Genomic DNA, 20,212 nt, shown 5'->3' with positions numbered 1-20,212 from the left:
AAATGGGGAGGGCTTCAGGGAGGAGACAGTACCCTGAAAGAACACAAAAAGATAAGCATAGGACTAAAACAGTACCTATCAAAAAAACAGAACTCTTAAACCTAGGATCATTATCATCAGGAAATCAAGTCAACATGCAGGGATTTATGGGCTTTCAAAAATCCAGTAAATCCCTACCAAACCAAGGCACTGAACAAACTGGGCTTTACTGTGAGATACCAGTGGTCTATGCACACTGCTAAATTCCAAATCAAAGAAAAACAGGCAGTAGTGTATAAGAAATTTATGACTTCTGTTACCAGGGAACAGGACAGACTCCAACCTGCACTAAGTAAAACAACTAGAGATTAAAGGTACAAACCAGATGTGGTTGGAGCTAACACCCTTTCAATGTTTTGTTGGGGTTGCTCACTCAGCTCAGCTGTTCAACTTTCAACTGGCCACTGCTATTATCAGATCACTGAATCTCTGAGCTGGAAAGGAGCTCACTGATTCCAAGTATCCTCCCCAGGAATCCCGGCTAAAGCACCCCTTCCTCCCCCTCTCCCCACACAACTGGTCATCTAGTCTCTGCATAAAGACTTCCATGCATGATTCACTTCACGTTTAGACAGCTTAAATTATCAAGCACTTTTCCCTTCAATGTGACCCAAATCTGGTTCCCTAAGACCACTAGCCACTGCTTCTAATACAGGCCTCTGGGGCCAAGCAGAACAGGTTGACTAGCACTCTATCCACTGTACAATCTAGCTGCCCAAGTACTGATAATGTTATTAGTTATAATAATGATTTACATATAGCACTTAAATGTTAACTTAATCGGTCCTCACAATAACCCTGCAATGGAGAAACTGAGGTTGAGAGAGATGGAGTGACATGCCATAGGTCACAAAGCTAGTAGTGTCTAAGGCAGGTTTTGAACTCAGGTCCCCCTGACTCCAAGTCCAATACTATAGTCGTTGTGCCACCAATTGGCCACAAGAAGAAAGAGAAAAAATACTACTGCAAACAGGTGAATGGAATTAAGTCTTTCTGCTATTATTTCCATTTAAAAATAAAAAGATGATTTCTCACAGTCATTTCCTAAAGAAGCTTTAACTGGAGTTCAATGCTTTCCAGGCAGAATGTAACAAAACTCACCTTCAAGTTCAGTATATGGTCCATGAGCGCAAAGCATCCCGGCTGCTTCAGTGTGAGATCCAGACTTCCCCCTCTCTGCTGAGGATCCCAAGTCAGCATCAACTGTAGCCACTGCTCCATGGGCTCTACTATGAAACTAAAGCACAAACAGCACAGCTGTGTGACAAAGGGAGGCTTCCTGGGCCCACCTGCGCACCTCCTGTCTCGCTGCCTGGCTTTGCCATCAAAAATTGTAACTCCTGAATGATATGGATACGGAAAGGGGCCCAACTACACCTAGGTTAGAAAAGCAAGAGACTCTCAAATCATGCACAAGGAGTGCTCTATAGTCGCTGGCAATTCACACAGTAGATGAGATCCCAGCTCTTTTCTGCAATGAAACCATTTAAGCTATCATCCTGATAATTCTCAGAGAGCAGGCAGGGAGGATCTGACCTCCCATGCCCTAAGCTCATGAAGTCTCTGCTTGGCAAGCTGCATTTCTCTATGGCAAATTATCTCAGGCACAACCCACTTACCTAGAAAGGCTATTTGGCTGAGGTAAGTGGCTACTAAATCTAACCTCTCCAGTCATCTCTTCAAAGGCAAATATGTGCTTGGGATCTTTCTTTTTAATCTTTTCATGCCTGGAAAATAACACAAGAGATAACCTTGTTATATACAAGCACTTTAAGACAGGATGGGTATCTTACATTTCAATTTAATTTTATGCTTATAAAACAGTGAATCACTAACTCCCACTCTCAGAAAGCCCGACAAACATTTTTCCTCCATTTCTTACCAGGTAAATGGCTGCAGATGATGTAGGAAAGGTCTATATCCCACAATACATTCAAACACCATTGTCCCAAAGCTCCAATAGTCAACAGTAGCAGTATATGGCTTGTTCTCAAAGAGCTCTGGGGCCTTTGAAAGACACAATGTTTTAAACGTCAAAAAACTGAGGAAAGGAAAGAACATTCTGCTTTATTTGTATACCCATGTTACGCATGGCCTTCAGGAACGTATAAGAAAAAAGAATGAAAGTCCTTTATTCTCTAGGTGAAAGAAAATGAATAGGCCTCACCAGATATTGCAGAGTTCCCACAAAAGATGTGCACAGACTTCCTTGATCAAGGTCTTTAGCATATCCCAAATCAATTATCTTATGAATTATCTGTAAATTAATCAGATAAATTATGTTTAATAGCTGGAAAAAATATTAAAGAATACACTAATACTGGAGAACAAAGCCAGGCATAAATTTGAGACTTTAAAAAAACTACAACCTGAAAGCATAACTGTGTGAGTGACCTATAGTGTGCAAACAAGAAGAGGACAGACACTAGGGGCTCCCTTTAAGAGAAGTACAACCAAAATCCCAAAGACCCCAATCCCCGTTCTTTTTCCCTAGCTAAAGTTCAAAACCTTAATTCTAAAGACCTTAAATAATGTTGTGTCCCAGATTCCAGAGAAACGGCAACCTCTCTTCCTTCTGGCAAATGCCGGTATTTAATTAGTTGCTGCTGCTGTCATTTACCACCTCTCTCAATCCCCTGAAATTGGTAAGTAAATCTCCAATTTACTGACACTGCTTGATCCAAAGTCACCACTGTTTTTCTAGCCTATAAAATTTGGTGGTAACTTCTAATCCTCCTCCTTTTTCCCCATATCCAGTCACCCCGTGATACTATAAATTCTCTGAAGGCAGAGACTATGTCTTATCAAAGGAACCAAGAGTGTGCAAATAACACTACTGAGTAGTCCACGTAAGCCTAAAAATCAAGATAATCAATAAGAGATGACAGGCCTCCCTGCTAAGAAAGTTCAAACACTAGTTATCTAAAGAGAAAGACTTCTCTTTCCAGAACGGACTTCTGCTCTTTTTAATCATCTAATTAGCAAAACATTCCTTTATATCCACCCCATAACTGCTCCATGATCACCACTTAGAATACATCTTATTATTTCTGGTAAGTCACTTGCATTGGGCTGTTTAATTCTCTGCCACAATGTAAGGGCCCTGAAAAAGCCAGCTGGGAACAGGGCAGTCCAATGTGGTCCATCCAATCAGATGCCCTGCATCTGACCATGGCAGAAAGGAGCAGCGTGCGGCCATTCAGCATTACAACTGCCTGTCACTGAAGTCTTCAAAAGAGGAGAGAAGCTAGAAAATACACCCCCACTTTCCTTTGAACATACCCTTTGCATAACATTCTGGTTCCGTCCTCTAATCTAGCCAAACCTTTCTTAAACCTAACTCTTATCTTCAGCCGGCACCAAATTACCTCACAGGGGCATGAGCTCTTGAGGTTTAATCTGCTGTGTAGAATAAAAGGAAACCCTATTTTCATTTAAGATACACAGGTGCCCATCTAGTTCTAGAACCTTGTTCTGGGAGCCATAAAATGAGAGAAGACCTCAGAGACCATATCAGACTAAGAATGTCTTCCAGAATACCCCAGCAAATGAGCAGCAGTCATGGAGCTCCACCTAAAAGACCTCTTGTGAGGGGGGACCCTCCCATCCACCACCCAAAGTAGCTTATCCTGGTTTGGACTCACTTAATTGTGAGGAAGTTTTTCCTTATATCAAGCAAAAATGAGCCTCTCTGAAGTGTCCCTCCATTGCTCACAGTTCTGTCCTGGGGATAAAAAGGACAAGTAGAATTCCTCTTCCATAGAAGTCTTCTCCTCTCCAGGATAAATGTTCTCATGTGACATGGCTCTGGGGCCCTCCTCTACTCTTCTGGATGCTTACCAGCTTATCCATGTCTTATATAAAAGATGGCACCCTGAGCCTTGAGGCCAAGAGTTGTTTTGCCCTTTTCTTGTCTTATCACAGTGTCTAGCACAAAGGATGCTCTAAATAAAAGCTTGCTCATTTCATGATGTCGTCTGGCCAGGGCAGAATACAACACACCCATGTTCTGGACACCGAAGATGGCAGCTGCTTTTCTAGATGCTCTCTCATTTTTACCATAGAGTCTACTAAAATCCCTAGATATTTTTTTTCAGATGAACTATCTAGACAAATATCCCAGTCCTCATCTTGTGAAAAAAATTTTTACATTCAAGAATAGGACTTGACATTTATACCTATTATATTTCATCTTACTCAATGTGAGCCAATGAGCTAGGCTGTTAAGATCTTTCTGGCTTCAGACTATCATTCCACTGTATTTCAATCAGGTTTCACACAATTCACATTTATTAAGCACCTACCATGGATACAAGGCATTGGACTACAGAAACAAAGACAAAAGTGAAAACCCCTGCCTTCAAGGAGCTTATACTCTACTGGAGGGAACCCATGTAAACAAAGGAGAAAATACAAAGTAATTTTAAAGGAAGAGACTCCTAAAGAGCAGAGATCAAAAAAAAGCCAAACACCTCAGGGAAGGGGTGGCACCAAGTTGAGATTTGAAGGAAGCTAGAGATTTTACAAGGAATAAAAGAAGAGCAGGTGTGTTCCATACAGAAGGAACTACTTGTACAAAGACACGGAGGTAGAAAATAGAATAGCATGTATGGGGAAGAACTAGCAGGCCAGTGTGACCACCAGGGAATGTATGGAAAAAGAGCAATAAATAAGACTTGAAAAGAAAGCTGAAGCCAGACAGTGGAGGATTTTATATTTTATCCTAGAGGCAACAAAGAACCACTGAAAATTTTGATAATGGAATGACATGATCAGATCTTTGTTAGGTGTTATCTCCTTGTTTTGGTCATCTATAAATCTGATAAATTAACAAGCAAACCTTCATCCAAATCACTGCTATCAGGGCCAAATTCAAAGCCCAATGGCATGTCAAATTGCCATCAACTCATGAATGCCTGTTTTAGGGGTCCTGTCAATCAACCTGTTTCAAAGTCACTTAAATATACTATCATCTACCATTCTAGCCTCTATCTCTCCTTGTCCACAAGGGCAGCGCTAAGGACTTTTTCAAATGATTTACTGAAATCTAGGTGAATAACATCTACTGTAATCTCCTGATCTAATTTTTTCAAAAAGAAAATGAGGCTAGTCTGGAATAACCTGCTCTACATACACCAAATCCATATTGTTAATAATTTTAAGAAATCCCATCATACCCCTTAGTCTTTCCTAAGTGAAAAGGCCTAAACTTTTCAGTCCCTCTCCATATCACAGCCTCTCAGCCACCCTCCCGATTTCCCTCATTCATTCTAGATGCCCTGCTCTAGACTTTGGCCAATTCTTTTTTTTTTTAGGTGGAGTAACCAGAACTGCAACTGGGATTCCTACTATGTATACACTGTACTTACAGAAGAGGAAGAATGCATATTTTAAAATGTTGTTTCTAATACCCTTTCTGATAAAGCCCAGAAGAACATGTTAGGCTGATGTCTTTAGGGAAAAGTCTGGAGTGACTGACAAAACAACTGAACCCAAGACAATTATAGGCCTACTACTTTACATTAGCTTTTGTGCTACTCTGTACCAATTCCAAAAATTTGTTCAGACTTGTAGCATTAAAACAAGGAAGAATATTGTCTTTCCATCTCTAACATGCTCTGTACTAAGTCCACCTCTATGAAGAGTGCATGGGATACCACATTATGCCAAAGACAGTCCAGTAAAAGGTTTATGCACTGGGAAAAAGAACAGAAAGTTTCAAAATGCAAAGAGATGACAACAGAGAGAGCTTTACACACAAAAAGGTTTTTTTCCTTAAAATGTATCCAGAAAATGACTCTAATTCCATTACTATTCATGAATACCATGTGCATTTATTTTAAATCTACATATCTTTTCAAAGATACTTGGTTTGGAAATAGAGAATCAAAATTTCCCAAGTTAACAATGAGCCAAATTAAAGGGTCTTGGGATCACACTTAGAATTTAGAGAGTATACAAACTTTTCTTAAATTAAAGTGGTATAAAAAATGGATCAATTATGCTTTATTTTTCCCCCAGAGCAAAAATCAAAACCTTTAAAACACCTTGATCCTTCACTAAGCCCAATACGCTAGGTGTGCTACACTTAGCAGGCATGTAAAGGTCCTTCAGCATTTTACCTACCTTCCCACCAACATCCTGAAGAACTATATTTTCAGGTTTTAGATCTCTGTGAATAATTCTATTTTCATGCAAATATTGAATCCCCGACCCTAAATGAATATAAAAAATATATTTTGAGGGACTAACAACAACTTACTTTTATATAGCTATTTAAGGCTTTCCTCACAACATCCCTGTGAGGTAGGTAGTACAAGTATTATTATTCCCATTTTAAAGATGAAGAAACTGACAAAGATCAACTATTAAGTGTCACAGCCCAACCTGAACTCAAGTTCTCCTGACTCGAAACTTTTAGGCACACAATTTCAGGAAGGAACTCTCCTGGTTCACACATATACATGAAGTTTCATGGTCATAGATGCTCACTTGAGGAGCCAAACACAAAAATTCAAAATTCTGTTCATCACGTCAAATGTATAGTGCTGCTATATTAACTGGAAAAGGTGACTTCTAATCACTAAAGTTAAAAAAAGATTTATTCTATGTAGTTATCAGTCAAATAAGTTAGAACGTTTCTTCTATTAAGCTGGAGATGTCTTCTAGTAAGAAATCAATACTTTACCAAAAGTCTAGCATTCAAGTTTGTTTTGACAGTCAGAGATTTTTGAATTCCAATTCACGGTTCATGGAAGTAGACTAACATTTCCTCAGCGTGTCTGAAGCATTAACATCGTACACAGATCTCTCCTCCTCATCAAAAACCCAACACCAGTAACAATCAAATGATGGTAATTTGATCAACTACATACCAATATCACTAAGCAGAGAAAGGACTTGGCTCTCTTTAAGTCCACAGCAATTTTCTGGTTTGTTGAGTAACTAAAAGAAGAAAACAGGAGTTTAAGAATATGTACTCTCTAAATAAATGTGCTGTATCAATAACTATAGTCATACTCACTGGTAACTTTACCCTGAAGTAATACCCACACAAAAAAGCAAATTCTGACCAAAAAAAGACATCAGGAAAAAAAACAGCAAAAACCTATACTGAGACTATATAAATTCCATGCTAGTAGACAGAGGAGAAAGAAGAAAGGGAACAGAGTATTTGAATTTCAAAGAAGTTTAAAGACCTCAAAGATACCAGTCCTACAGCCCATATGAGCAGGTATCAATGGCACATTTGAAATGGAAGAAAGAGGCAGAGTGGAAATATGTCAGAAAGAGAAAGTAAAGGTGCTACCCATCAATTCCACTACTATAAAGCTAACACCCCTGACAAGTTTATTCTGCATAGGCACCCTAAATAAACCCTAGGATTTTGGTCATACTTTTCCACCACAAAAACACTATCATAGATCTATTAAACTATCAGCCCATTATTGCATGGCTATAAAGAATGTGAATCCTCCTACCAAATCAGAATCAACTAAGCAAGTTGGTGACCAGGGCGACCCCACTCCCACTCCAGAACAGCCCCAACTACCTTCCGAAGATCTCCCCCTGAACAGTACTCCATGGCTAGAAGAGGGACATCGTTAATCAAGAAATTCATCTGCTCAGGAACATCACAGGCCTTTACGACACTAGGATGATTCAACCTAAACAGAAAAGAGCAAAATGCTAATAAAAAATTTCCCCTCATGTGGCACCACCTCATGGCGTTTCACCACAAGGGCCTACAAGTTTCCTGTAAACATGCCCAGGAGGGAGGAGACAACACAGGGTAGTGGAAAGAGCATAAGATTTGGAATCAAAAGAACTGGCCTCTCATCCTCCTCTCCCACTCACTAGCCATGTGACCTTGAGCTAATTACTTTCCCTAAGGTTGACATCTGTAATGGGGAAGTTAGACGAGATTAGCCCAATGGTCCCTTCCAGCTCTGACAGTCTGTGAGTCTGTACTCAGATACGATGCAAACCTGCAGCCCAAAGAAGCAGGCCTTTCAGAGAAAACATACTTAAAACTTCTGTCAATAACAAGAATGAGTTACAGAATGCCATTTGAAATTACCCTTGGGACCAGCAGAATGCCCTTACCAGATGGCTGGCCAAAGTTAGTGTCCAGATGTGAAATGGAATTTTTCTCTGTTCAAAATTACTTGGCTAGTATGGGCACTGGACCTATAACCCTGGCCTCATCAGTACTGTGTACTCGCCAGCCATTTCTTCACTCAAAGTATGCTGTCTGTCCCAATCTACAAGGGAAGGGATATTTAACATATATGACTCCTTCTTAAAAAGCCACAGTAAACAGAACTAAGAGGGATCTTAAAGTTATTGAGTCCAACTCTTCTGATCAATTACAATGATGTTAGTAATAATAATAATAATGATATAAAATATACTGAAATACATCAATAATAATTGGTGGCATCGTCCATTCTATCCACCTATTACAGTTTCATTACTGGAATAAATGGGGAAGAAAAGGGGGATTGGGAGAATGGTCCTGGGTAACAATTTTCCATTAGTTAATGAGAAGATTCTTCTAATGTTGCAAGTCTTTCTAAAATTATTTTCCTGAAATTATAAGAATATAGTGAAAATAATCTTCATGTTTAAGGATACTGGAGGGCCAAGCCATCATTTCTAATACCAATTGATATTATTTTCCCTCAAGTGGCAGGACATATTACATGGTAAAAAAAAAAAAAAACCAAAACAGTGAACTAAGAATCAAAGACCTGGGTTCAAATCACTCTATGGCCTTGGGAAAAGTTACTCAATTTCTCTAAGCCGTCTTCCCAGGATTGTTATAAGATCCTAGGAGAAAGGGAATATAAAACCATTCTGAAAACCATCAAATACTAAATGATAATAAGACAAGCTCACATCAGGGACCATCCCAAAAGAAAGTATGCACAACATGGGGGCAAAGTGCATAAATGAGAAAGGCTTGTACAACATGCAGCCTGGGGCTGTATGTTGTACAGACCTGAAGTAGAAGGTATGACTGCCCCTTCAGAGTGCAGACAATTTATACACACAAACACACACTATACTCAGATATGGCTTCTATTCCTATACTAGGTCTATTCTCTTTTTTAATGGAAAATATATATTTTATAATGAAAAAAAAACCCACGCCTAAGAGAGTTCTCAGACTTTCACTGTCAGGCTCTGGCCTTGGCATATACTAAGAGTAGGTAGAAATATAAACCTCAAAATACACTCACTTCTTCATGATCTGGATTTCATGGCACCACCGATCTTTATTTTTTGCACTTAGCTCCAGGCGGCAAGATTTAATAGCTATTTTGTTACCAAGTTCCTGAAAAAAAAGAAAAAAAGGGGATTGAAAGAAAGAAGTTACATTCTTGCACAGAACAGTTTCTGAGTTTTAGGCAACCAACCCTTGCTACTCTGTCATTTAACGCAAACCTCATGCTGATTCTCCCTGGTTGGAATTATATAAAATTTATCTCATCTTCAAAAGTGGCCTTCAAGTATATAATAGGATGTAGGCACCCATTCGCTTAAATCATTTCACTGATCCTCTACCTAGCTCCAATCACAATGTTCTTTCACAAAAAATACCAGAAAACAGACAATCTTCTTTCCCCCATTCCTTTTCATTTATTAATACATAAGGTTCAAGACTGTCAGCCCAAGAACTGCCCACAAATTAGACATAGGATGCATAATAATAAAACAAACATTATAATCCTGCATTTCTAATGCAAGTAACAGGCATGCCACACCTGTCTATGATAATTCTACAAGGTCAAGGAGCAACTATCCTCAATCATAGAATCAAGATAGCAGGCAGTAAATGTGTTCCATGTGGTAGATGTGATGAGGTCTTTGAGAATATCACACACAAAAAAAAAAAAACTGTCGAAGACAGGTATATGTCTTCTATATTGTATAATTTAAATTCTCTGTGGGCAAAAACTGCTTCACTTTTTTTGTCTTTACATTCTCCAGAACTTAGCACAGTGTCTTTTTGCAAAAAGCAGGCAGTTAATATTTGCTGACCTAAACTGACATACAAAACGACCTCATTTGTAACAATAAGCTGGAAACAAAACATGTCCAACAACTTGAGAATGGCTGAAAAAACTATACCCTATGAACGTAATGGCCTATTATTTCATTGCAAGTAACAATGACAATAAAAATTTCAGAGAAACACAAAAAGACTATGAAGTGATACAAACTGAAGGAAAAAAGACAAAAGAAAATATGCACAATGATTACAACAATGTAAAAGATGACCTTAAGTCAAAAACAACAGATAATGTAAATACTAAATAAAGTTAAAGAACACATTCTTCCTGTTAAGGACTGTTAAACTATAAAACTAGAAAGTGATATTACTATCAATCATTCTTAGATACTTTTGCTTTAACTTTTCAGAGAATAAATTTTGTAGAGGATTTGAGTGTTAGGGATAGAGTAGCACCTTCTATCAAAACAAAATGAATCAATAAAAAGTTTGTGTTAGATGAATTTAATTACTGAGATTTGTTAAACATCATCATCATGTATACCATAATGAATAAAAACAAATGATTTTTTAAATAAAATACCTGATATTATCTTTTGCAGTTGAAATGTTTTTTTTAATGCTATATAGATTGTTTCACAGGTTGAAACAGGGTTTCAATATGACCCAACAAAAATTTTGAAGAATGCAAGGATAATATGAACTATATTAAGTTCAGAGCTATAATCACAAAAAAGGGTTACCACTTCTCATCATTTATTACTTCAAATAATATAATTATTTAACTTCTTAGAAAAGTTTCATAGATGAGTCGAAGCAAAAAAAAAAAAGGAAAATGTATCCTAAACACATAGCACAATGCCTGGTACACTTGATAAATACTTGATGACTTGACTAGACAATATAAGAGATGAAATCATATATACGCAGTTTCATCTTCATCTCTTCTCTGGAGAACTAACTAATGGTACACTGGAGCAATACTTAAGGCCAATGCTCAGGGCAGTATCAGCACACAGGTGTGTTAGCTGAAACTATGGGAGTCCACAAAAATCACCAAAAGGACTTAAGAAGAAAATGGGGCCACAAACAAAACCAAAGGAAATACAATGCAGGCTCCAGCAAGACAAAGGACTGGACTTGGAACAAGAGGGGTTTCGTTCCAATCCAAGCTGTTATTTACTTTGTTAATTTTAGGCAACTCAAAGGAGTGGTAGTGGGGAGGGGCTTCCTTCCAGCTCTAAATTAATGAAACTATAAAAGAAAAGTCGGAAAAGAAAACTGAATAGGCAGAAAAGTAAAAGGAAGACCAGGAAACTAGTGTCACAGAAGCCAAAACATTAAAGTTAAATTGCTTAATCCTATCCACTTCCACCTACCTCTTCAGGACCTTTCTCCATCAACTATAGTATTTGGCACATCCTCACTGATTCCTTTCAGCCTATAAACATGGTCAGGTCTCCCTAACTCTAGAAATACCTCTCACAATTCCAATAACTTCCATCTACCTGAATCATCAACCTCTACCCTTTCACTTCCAAACTTCTTGAAAGAGAAGTCTATAGTACTCAAGAGTTTCCATCCCATCAATATCTAGTACCTCTTCAACCCTTTCCAATCTTATCATTCCCAATCCAGAAACTGTCCAATCTCTCTCTCTCCTTCCCCATTCACAACTCAACTTTTCCTTAAAGTAGGAAACCAAATCATCTACTTCAAGGTGTGTGAGAGCTTGGGAGCAGGTAGTGAGCTGTGGAAAGGAAAGAGAGGTTTTGATCATAGTTTCAGGGAATAATGGGAGAGAATAAAGGAGAAAAGGATGTTAAGACAGTAGATTTTGAAAGTTCAGGATCTTGAATTTGGTACTGTTCTGTGACATAGGGAGGTCTAAGGTGAGACCATTATGGTTTGTGGTTGAAGTTGGGATGGAAAGGTCATAGATACTGAACACAGGGGATAACATGCAGCTAACATCTACAATGCTTTAAGGTTTGTAAAAGTGCTTTACATATGATTAACTTATTTAATCCTCACAACAACCCTGTTATGTGCTACTATCATCACCATTTTACTGATGAGAAGTGAAGTGACTTGCTCAGGGTCACACAGTCTAAGTCAGCATTCAAATTCAAGTCTTCCTAACTCCCAGTACCACACTCTATCTGCTACACCACCTAGCTGTCTCTGTAGTGTAGTGTCTTACCGGATTCTACCTTTGTTCCATCGAGCCCTCGGACTATAAATCATATTGCCTCTTTCTTTCCTCACCTCTGATACTTAGCACAGGACCATACACACTGCAAGAGCCAACAAGGCCCATTAACAGAGCCTGTTCAATTTTCTCCTCTTCCTCACACTTCTTTCTCAAATCAACGAGTATTATCAAGTGGCTACCAAGGGCCAAGCACTGAGCTAAGCATGGGTGATAAAAAGAAGGGGAAAGGCCGTCCTTGCTCTCAAGGTGCTCTAACGATGGTGGGAAGAACAGCTGCCAGCCTAATAATAGATTCCAACCATATACAACAGGAACACAAATGCTTGCACTCAAGCGCACACACACACACACACACACACACACAGAGTCGCACCCAGCCAAGCATTGCCCCCGATGCCCCAGGCACGATCAGTCACAACCTCTTCACTGTCAATCAGGACAGCAGTGTGGCACCGGATGGGGCCATGTCACCCGTACAAAATCACAACCAGTGTTACACCAAGTGTGTCACTCGCGTGATACCCGAGGCATCAATCACCCCGGTGTCCCAGGGCGAGCAGCGCACTCCCTAAGACAAGGCCACACCCACAGGAGTACACCTGGCGCGGCGTCCACAATGTCCCACCAACACGCGTGGATCACGCTCACACTCATACACACACAACACACTCACACACGCGCACGCGCGCACCCAGAGAGCTCCCCCTCAACATACACACACGCCACCTCTCAGCCCCCGCCCCGCCGCCGCCTCACCCGGTGCTGATAGAGACAGACGTTCCCGAAGCCGCCCGTGCCCAGCCGCTCCCGCATCTCCCAGGGCCCGCCCGCGCCGGGCCGCAGCCCCGGGGGCCGGTCCATGGGCGGGAGCGGGTCGGCCGCAGACTCGGCCGCCGCTTCCAGGCCGGCTCACGGCCCCCGCCGCCGCTCCCACCAACACTATCTTCTCTCGAGAGCTCAACGTCACATCCGGACGTGGAAAGCAGGAAACAACCCGTTTCCCTGGGGCTGTAATTCACCGCTCTGCTCGCCCCGCCCCCAGCCTAACGTGTTCGAGGCCCCGCCCACTTGCGGTCTCCTCTCGGGCTCCACCAACCCCGAGCCCTGCGCCCCCTGCTGTTTGACCTTGGCTCCTGTAAGCGCCCCCAGGCAGGGACCGTAGATTGGACCGTAGAAGGGCAGCCGGGGTGGGGGGAGGGAGGGAGGGTAGGGGTGGATGCAGAGCAGGTCACCCAGCCAGCCTCTTCGCCCCCCCACCCAACCAGAAGCTCTGTAAAAGTGTAATGGACTGTCCAGACTGATGAAGCTGCCGCTCTGGACCTCCAAATCAAGCAGTCAACTATCCTTTATAAAGCACTTAGGGCCAGATACTTACCGTCCAGACGCTGGAGCTAGACGGGCAAAAATGAAGGTGCCAACTCCAAAAGAACATGCCTTCTGCTAGGGCAAAGATACCTGATCTTGCCAGGATCATGGCCCCTTTGGCAGTCTGGTGAAGACTGTGGGCCCCTTTCTCAAATTAATGTTTTTAAATAATCGAAGGAAATGCTAAATTTCAATTATAGGTTAGTGAAAATGAAGTTAGTTTGGTTTTCTTACCCAATCCAGATTTAGAGTTAGGTAGAGCCCCTAAAATATATCCAGAGTCAGAGTTTATGTCCACAGACCTAGACCTCAGGTTAAAAATCCCTTGTACTAGGGGATACATTTTCACAGACAAGCAAAAAGAAAAAGGATGTAATTTTTTTTAAAATGTTAGTAACCGAGGAAGAGAGACACTAAGAACAGGGAGAATCAGGAAAAGCCTCAACCTAGAGTGAAAGAAAAGGAAGGAGAGAGGGCATCAGAGGCATGGGGAGCGACTTTTGCAAAGACATAGAGATGGGTAATGGATGGATAGTGCATAGAAGGAACACTAAATAGGCCAGTTTGACTGGAGTGGGATGTGTGTGAGGGGGAGGAATGTGGAATCAGGAAAACAAAGGAGTTTGTATTTTATCCTAAAGGAAGTGGAGATCCACTGAAGTTTTTTGAGCAGAGATCTGACAAGGACCACTCTTGACTAAAAGAAAGTTGGCAGGTGTATAAAGGGTGAATTTAAGAGGGGAATGAATTGATGCAAATAAGTTAATTAGAGTGACTGTTAAAGTAATGAGATCTTGAACTAGGATCTAGGGGATATGAGTCAAGAGAAGGGGATGGATGTGAGTTGAAAGAATTAAATTAAAGATTAAAGAATCCTGGTGAAATGGGCAAGACCTTGCAGTTGATTGGATATGGAAAGTGAGTCAGAGAGTCAAGTTAAACTTGACTCCTAGGTTATAAATCAGGCCGACTGGAAGAAGCATTGGCACCCTTAACAGAAAGAGAAGGAACAGAACAAACCATTCTCCCAGTCACTAAAGTTCATAATCTCAAAGTCATCCATACTTTTCCTTTATTCTCCCAGACATCTAATTAGTTGCCATATCTTATCAATTCCATCCACCTCCACACTTCTCACATTAGTTTCCGATCTCCATTCATATTGGTTCTAGTATAGCAGATGGAGAGCAGGACTTATAATCAGGAAGACCTGGGTTCAAATCCCATCTCATACATTAACCATCTTTAGTGAGCAAGTTATTAAACTTCTCTGGGCTTCCATTTCCTCATATGTAAAATGAGGAAGTGTAAACTGGTCTACTCCATGCCCTCTGAGGTCTCTTCTATCTTAAATTTCTGATCTACAATATTGCTCTCCTGCTTCCACTCTGAAAATCTTTCTAAGACACACAAATCTGACCACTGTCTCTGCTCAAAAACCTTTAGTGCTCCCTTTTTCTTCTAGGATAAAAATACCAGTTCCTCAGCAAAGCACTTAAAACCCCCCACAAACTGGCTCTAACCCACTTTTCAGTTTTATTTCATGACTGTCATATGCATATTACATTTCAATGAAATTAAACTCCTTTCCTAAACTGAATATTATATCTCCCAGTTCCATAAACTTGCACAGGCTTGGAACATGCTCTATCCTCAATCACTCAGAATCCTAATTGGCCTTCCAAGTTTGACTCAGGTGCCATATTTTCAATGATGGCTTTCTTGATCTTATCAGTAATTAATGTTTTTCTCCCACCTCATATTCTCTTTATTTACATATCTGTATACATATTATGCTTCCCAGTAAAATGTAAGCTTCTTAAAAGTTGTTTTTGGAGGGATTTTTTTTCTTTCTAACTCCAGTGCCAATACTTTTTCTTGGTCAGGACTAGTAATTTCTCAAACCCTGGCAATTGATCTAACAGCTAGTCTCAGATCTGCCCGAGGGCATTTGAAAGGCTAACTAGATCAGAGTCACACTGCTAGTACTTTGGCCAGGGCTGGATTTAACTCAGGTCTTTTTTTTTAACTATGCCACTCTCCCTGAAAGGTAGTAGGGGCTTAATAAATTTACTACATTGTTGAATATCAGTTTTGTTACACTTGCATGACATTGGGAACATATGGAACCTTTCTGGGCTTCCTTTTCTCATCTATTAAATGAAGGAATTGGACCAGATGCTTTCTAAGACCTCTTTCTGTTCTAAATCCTACAATTCCTCCTCTGGCCTGGTCCTTGCCTGCATCCTATGAACTACTCCCTTCTTAAGCAGTTCATGAAGATCAAATGAGATCATAATTGTAAAGCATGTAGCACAGTGCCTAATAGGTAGTGATCAATATGTAAATTGGTTATCATCATCATCTTCAAGCCTTCAAGAGCTGGATCCAATCTAGCTCAGCTATGCCCTGCCCATCTCATCTATCTTTCAATGGACAGGGGCACATCAGAGCACTGAGGCAGGGAGGATGTACAGAGAAATGAGCAGAGGAATGAGCTAGAATCTGCCACCAGGTACATGGAAAATTACACAGCCAGTCACCCTCATGGCTTCTGCCGTCTCCCAGATGACCTCTATTTACCCTGTCTATAGCTTGTTTGTATTTAGTTGTTTGCATGTTTTCTCCCCCATTATATTGAGCACCACGACAGCAGGGACTGTTTTTGCCCCTCTTTGCATACACTGAGCTTAGCAAAGTACCTGGCAAACAGCAGGCGCTTAATATATGTTGTTGACTTGGGCAGAACCTGGAAAAAGCAACATATCTGAAGCCAAATGTGTCCGAAGGGTGGGTATGGTCAACGGTGTCATTAGGTGAAGACTGAGGAAAGGCAATCAACCAATCAACTAGCACGGTGAAAAAGGAGGGATGATGGCGTGGGAGAGACAGGAAGAGAGACAGACAGCAGTAAAAGAAGAGAACCGGGAAACAAGCCTACCGAATGAGGACTGCGAGGGCGGGGCAAGGGGAGGGGAGCGGAAAAGGCATCCGGAAGAGAGCCTTATGGGGCGGAGCCAAGAGCGGAAGTGGCCGGGGAGAGTTGCTGGGAGGGCGGGGCCCTGAGAGAAGCCATGAAGCAGGGCTATGAAGAGCAAGGCCTTGAGCTTCAGCCCCGAGAGGTGGGGCCAGAAAGGGAAGGGCGGCTCCTAGAGACCATGAAAGAGAGCCTGGGTTGGGCGGAGGGGAAGCGGTGAAGTACCGCTCTGCGGCGCATGCGCGCAGTCTCCGGAAGGCCTGTAGCCCGCTTACGGGGCCTGAAAAGGCTCAGCCATGGCGGCCACAGCCGAGGGCGTCCCTGCAGCCCAACGGGAGGGTCTAGGACGAGGTAAAAGAAGGGTGGGCCTTGGGGAAGGGGCGACCCTCCCGCCCTGGTCCTTGGGAAGGAGAAGCGGGAGGTGTTGGAGAAGGCTGGGGGCGGGACGGGGCGGGGCTGGTCTGAGCTGAGGTGGCGGGGCGGGGCGAGCAGGAAGGCAGCGGGGGGCGGAGCCCGGCGCCTAGGACCTTCGGCCGCCCCTCCTCGCCCCCTCCCTTTATATCTTCTCCTCAGACTATTCACTCTTCCCCTTTTCTCCCTTTCCTTCCACTCTTGCCCCTTTCCCTTCCCCTCCCTCCCCCTCCCTTCCCCCCTTCCTTTCCCCTTTCTTCGCCATCCCATCCTTCCCTCCATCCTTTCTCCTACCTCCCTTCCCCGGCCTAGACGATGCCGTGGTGGAGACAGCGGAGGAGGCCACGGAGCCCGCCGAGGCGGACATCACGGGGCTGTGCCAGGACATGTTCTCCAAAATGGCCACGTACCTGACGGGCGAGCTCACAGGTGAGGCAAGGCCCGCCGTGTGCAAGGTACTGGGCAGCCAAAGACAAACCTGGAACGGGCCCCCTCCCCTTCCTCTCATAAGCAGCCCTTCCCACCCCCCTTGGCTGGCAGGGAAGGGTCTGGACTGGGATGGGGGGGGGAGGTCGTCGAAACCGTCCCGTGACCAGTATTTATCCTCAACCTCAGATTCTCTTTCCTAAAGTATGATGTCGAAGGTTTCGCCATGTTTTCTGTGTTTTAAAGCTACCAGTGAAGACTATAAACTTCTGGAAAATATGAACAAACTGACTAGCTTGAAGTATCTAGAAATGAAAGATATTGCAGTAAACATAAGTAGAAACCTAAAGGACTTAAACCAGAAATGTAAGTATTTACCTTCCCAATAGCTACTGGGGGTTGCTCTGTATCAGTTCCTGTTCTGGAGCTCCCGACTTAGTTATGAAAACAAACTGATTTAGGGTGAGAATGGGGGGGAGGTGCAAGGAGATAGAATGCCCCTTTCACATCCTTAATCCCTTCATTTTTCCTTTGTGGACAGTGACATTCAGGTTAAATGAATGCCCTGATCACACAAGGTAAATAACAGAATTGGGAGCTAAACCTGGGTCTTGACTCCAAATTCAGTTCCCCTCCAATATATAGCATGTTTCATCAAGGCCAAAGCAGAACTTGATAACTTAACACAGCGTACCACCTAGAAAATATTCTTTCTAGTATTTAGATTCTCTTTGCTATGATGTCTTTCTGCCTTACACTGGAGACCATAGAGAGGTTGTAACATTATTAGTAATGGGGAGGAATGGACCTAGGCCTGTCATTGTTTTCTATTTTTTGCTGATGATAAAACTGTTAAATTACTTGCCCATAGTCTTAAGGCTAATTAGTAGTAAAGGCCTTAACCCAAATCTGGTACTCCCTCTCTTGCAAAGGACTCCTACCTAAAATCAGCATCATAGGTGGCATCCATTTTCTTATCTCTCAGGGAGTTCCTTATACCCATGTAAAGGGATGTTCTCACAGCTGTTAGGTGGGTCTTTGGTTTGGTTTGGTGCAACAAGGCGAGATCAGTCTAGACATACTTGTGGAGATGTGTCTCACTTGAGGAGGATGTGAGTCTCTCCTTAGGCTAAAAGATCTGATTTGTTTTTGTTTTTAGATGCAGCACTTCAGCCTTATCTGGATCAGATCACTCTAATTGAGGAGCAAGTAGCAGCTCTTGAGCAGGCAGCTTACAAATTGGATGCATATTCAAAGAAACTAGGTAATTATTTCATTTAGTGACTTGCTTGGAGAGGGAACACACACTGATATTTAAGCATGGATCAAGCGCATCCTTGGGGGCAGGTGTTGTGTTAGACACTGGGTATACAAAGACACAATGAAGACAGTTCTTACCCTGTAGGAAGTTTACATTCTATTATGATGAAAGAATATATATGCGGAATATCAAAAACAAAATGTATTCAGAATAATTGGGTAAGAGAGACACTAGCAGCTGGGAACATCAGGACAGTCTTCCTATAGGAAGTAGAATTTGAGCTGAATTTTGAAGAAAGGTAGAGATTTTATGAGTCAGAAGTAAGAAAGGAGAGCATACAAGGCATGAGATACAACCTGTCCAAAGGTGCAGTTATGGGAAATAAAGTGTCTTATAAAGGAAAAAACAAAGAGACCAGTTTGGCTTAAATGTAGGATTGTGAAGTAGAGTAATATGCAGTAAACCTCAAAAGGTAGGTTGGGAATATAGGGCCAAACAGTTCTACTGTGCTGAAGCTCCAACCCATTAATGATGAAAGTTCTCCAAAGGCTCTCTAAAAATATCTGTCTATGCCCAAGGTGGAGCACAGGTCTGCTGGCAGAAAGCTGTGAGAGCTAGGTCAGGATAGGGCAGATGAGGGGAGGCCTAAAAATCTCATAATGGGCTCTATACTTGCACCTATATGGTTGGGCACCTATGTGGATGGTCCCTCATTTTAAACTGCATATAAATGATTTGATTATATTTTGAACCAGTGCTGAGATACATTTTTTTATATTGCTTCAAATCCATCTTCCAGAAAGCATTTGTTAATTAAAGTGTTGTTGTTTTTCCTTCAGAAGCAAAGTACAAGAAGTTAGAGAGGCGATGAAAGAATTCTTTAGCTCAGACTTTTAACTACAAGAATATTTTATAAGAGCTGAAATAAGTGGGATGGAACTTATCACTATGCTTCAATTCCTAAAAAGCCGTGCTGCTGATCCAAGGAGAATCCCAGCCCCCACCTCTGGTTGGATGTGTAATTCTGGCCACCCCCACCCCCGCCGTGGTTTCCTAAACCTGTACCCCCCCAACCTCATCTTAATCGCGTGCTTCGTTGTGTGCCCTGGACCAAGGCTCAAAAATCAGGATCAACCCCGTCTAGAGCAGACACAGAGGAGAGACTCTGGTCTCCCTGTCTCTTCCCTCCCTCTCCTCTAGGCCCTCCCACACCCACCCCTTTCACAACCTGTTTTTGAACTTAAATAATAAATGCCAACATATGACCCTGTGTGATGCATCTTTTTGCCCACTGGGCACTTCTCGGGGCCCTCTGCGGGGTGGACGCTGGGCTAGGCAGGGCCGACCTGGAGCTTGGGGATAAAACACTGACGCTGTGACCCAGGGCCGGAAGGGGTAGTTTCACTAATGAAGCTGCTGTCGGAGCCGCCCGCTGCCTAGGAGCTCCACCCTTCGGGCACGATCTGCGAGGTCAGGGGCAAAGGGGGTGGGTGGGTGCGC

The 20,212-nt window shown here is 42.2% G+C and overlaps 2 protein-coding genes across 4 annotated transcripts in view; one reads left to right on the top strand and one right to left on the bottom strand.

The window, feature by feature from the left end:
• The window catches only part of CHUK (component of inhibitor of nuclear factor kappa B kinase complex), a 37,417-nt gene extending 24,196 nt beyond the window's left edge, over nt 1-13,221 (bottom strand). Inside the window, exons 1-9 of one of the 3 annotated variants that reach the window (XM_036735730.1) lie at nt 13,029-13,221; nt 9,285-9,379; nt 7,592-7,706; nt 6,915-6,984; nt 6,166-6,254; nt 2,207-2,296; nt 1,922-2,046; nt 1,659-1,766; nt 1,141-1,276 (exon numbers count right to left, since the gene is read on the bottom strand). In XM_036735730.1, coding sequence (XP_036591625.1) covers nt 1,141-1,276; nt 1,659-1,766; nt 1,922-2,046; nt 2,207-2,296; nt 6,166-6,254; nt 6,915-6,984; nt 7,592-7,706; nt 9,285-9,379; nt 13,029-13,133 — 933 coding nt within the window. In that variant the 5' untranslated portion in view covers nt 13,134-13,221. Of the gene's footprint in view, nt 1-1,140; nt 1,277-1,658; nt 1,767-1,921; nt 2,047-2,206; nt 2,297-6,165; nt 6,255-6,914; nt 6,985-7,591; nt 7,707-8,145; nt 8,194-9,284; nt 9,380-13,028 lie in introns of those variants that run through there. The other 2 variants (XM_036735731.1, XM_036735732.1) reach the window with 2 other exon arrangements.
• Nucleotides 13,222-16,682: 3,461 nt separating this feature from the next.
• Nucleotides 16,683-19,982, top strand: BLOC1S2 (biogenesis of lysosomal organelles complex 1 subunit 2). The gene is made up of 5 exons (XM_036734153.1): nt 16,683-16,965; nt 17,338-17,454; nt 17,698-17,817; nt 18,611-18,715; nt 19,552-19,982. Exons 1-5 carry the CDS (start codon nt 16,911-16,913, stop codon nt 19,581-19,583), a joined length of 429 nt encoding a protein of 142 aa, XP_036590048.1. The 5' UTR covers nt 16,683-16,910; the 3' UTR covers nt 19,584-19,982.
• Nucleotides 19,983-20,212: the final 230 nt, after the last annotated feature.

This window comes from Trichosurus vulpecula, chromosome 8 (assembly GCF_011100635.1).
Source record: "Trichosurus vulpecula isolate mTriVul1 chromosome 8, mTriVul1.pri, whole genome shotgun sequence".
Taxonomy (NCBI): domain Eukaryota; kingdom Metazoa; phylum Chordata; class Mammalia; order Diprotodontia; family Phalangeridae; genus Trichosurus; species Trichosurus vulpecula.
The sequence above is the reverse complement of the archived record's forward strand: the minus strand, read 5'-3'. Positions and strand labels throughout refer to the sequence as shown.

Bases quoted from the DNA above. Each gene is read 5' to 3' on its own strand.
- BLOC1S2 (XM_036734153.1), top strand. From the start codon at position 16,911: ATGGCGGCCACAGCCGAGGGCGTCCCTGCAGCCCAACGGGAGGGTCTA. The intron at 16,966-17,337 runs GTAAAAGAAGGG...TCCCCGGCCTAG, and splicing joins ACGGGAGGGTCTAGGACGAG to ACGATGCCGTGGTGGAGACA. The intron at 17,818-18,610 runs GTAAGTATTTAC...TTTTGTTTTTAG, and splicing joins AAAGGACTTAAACCAGAAAT to ATGCAGCACTTCAGCCTTAT.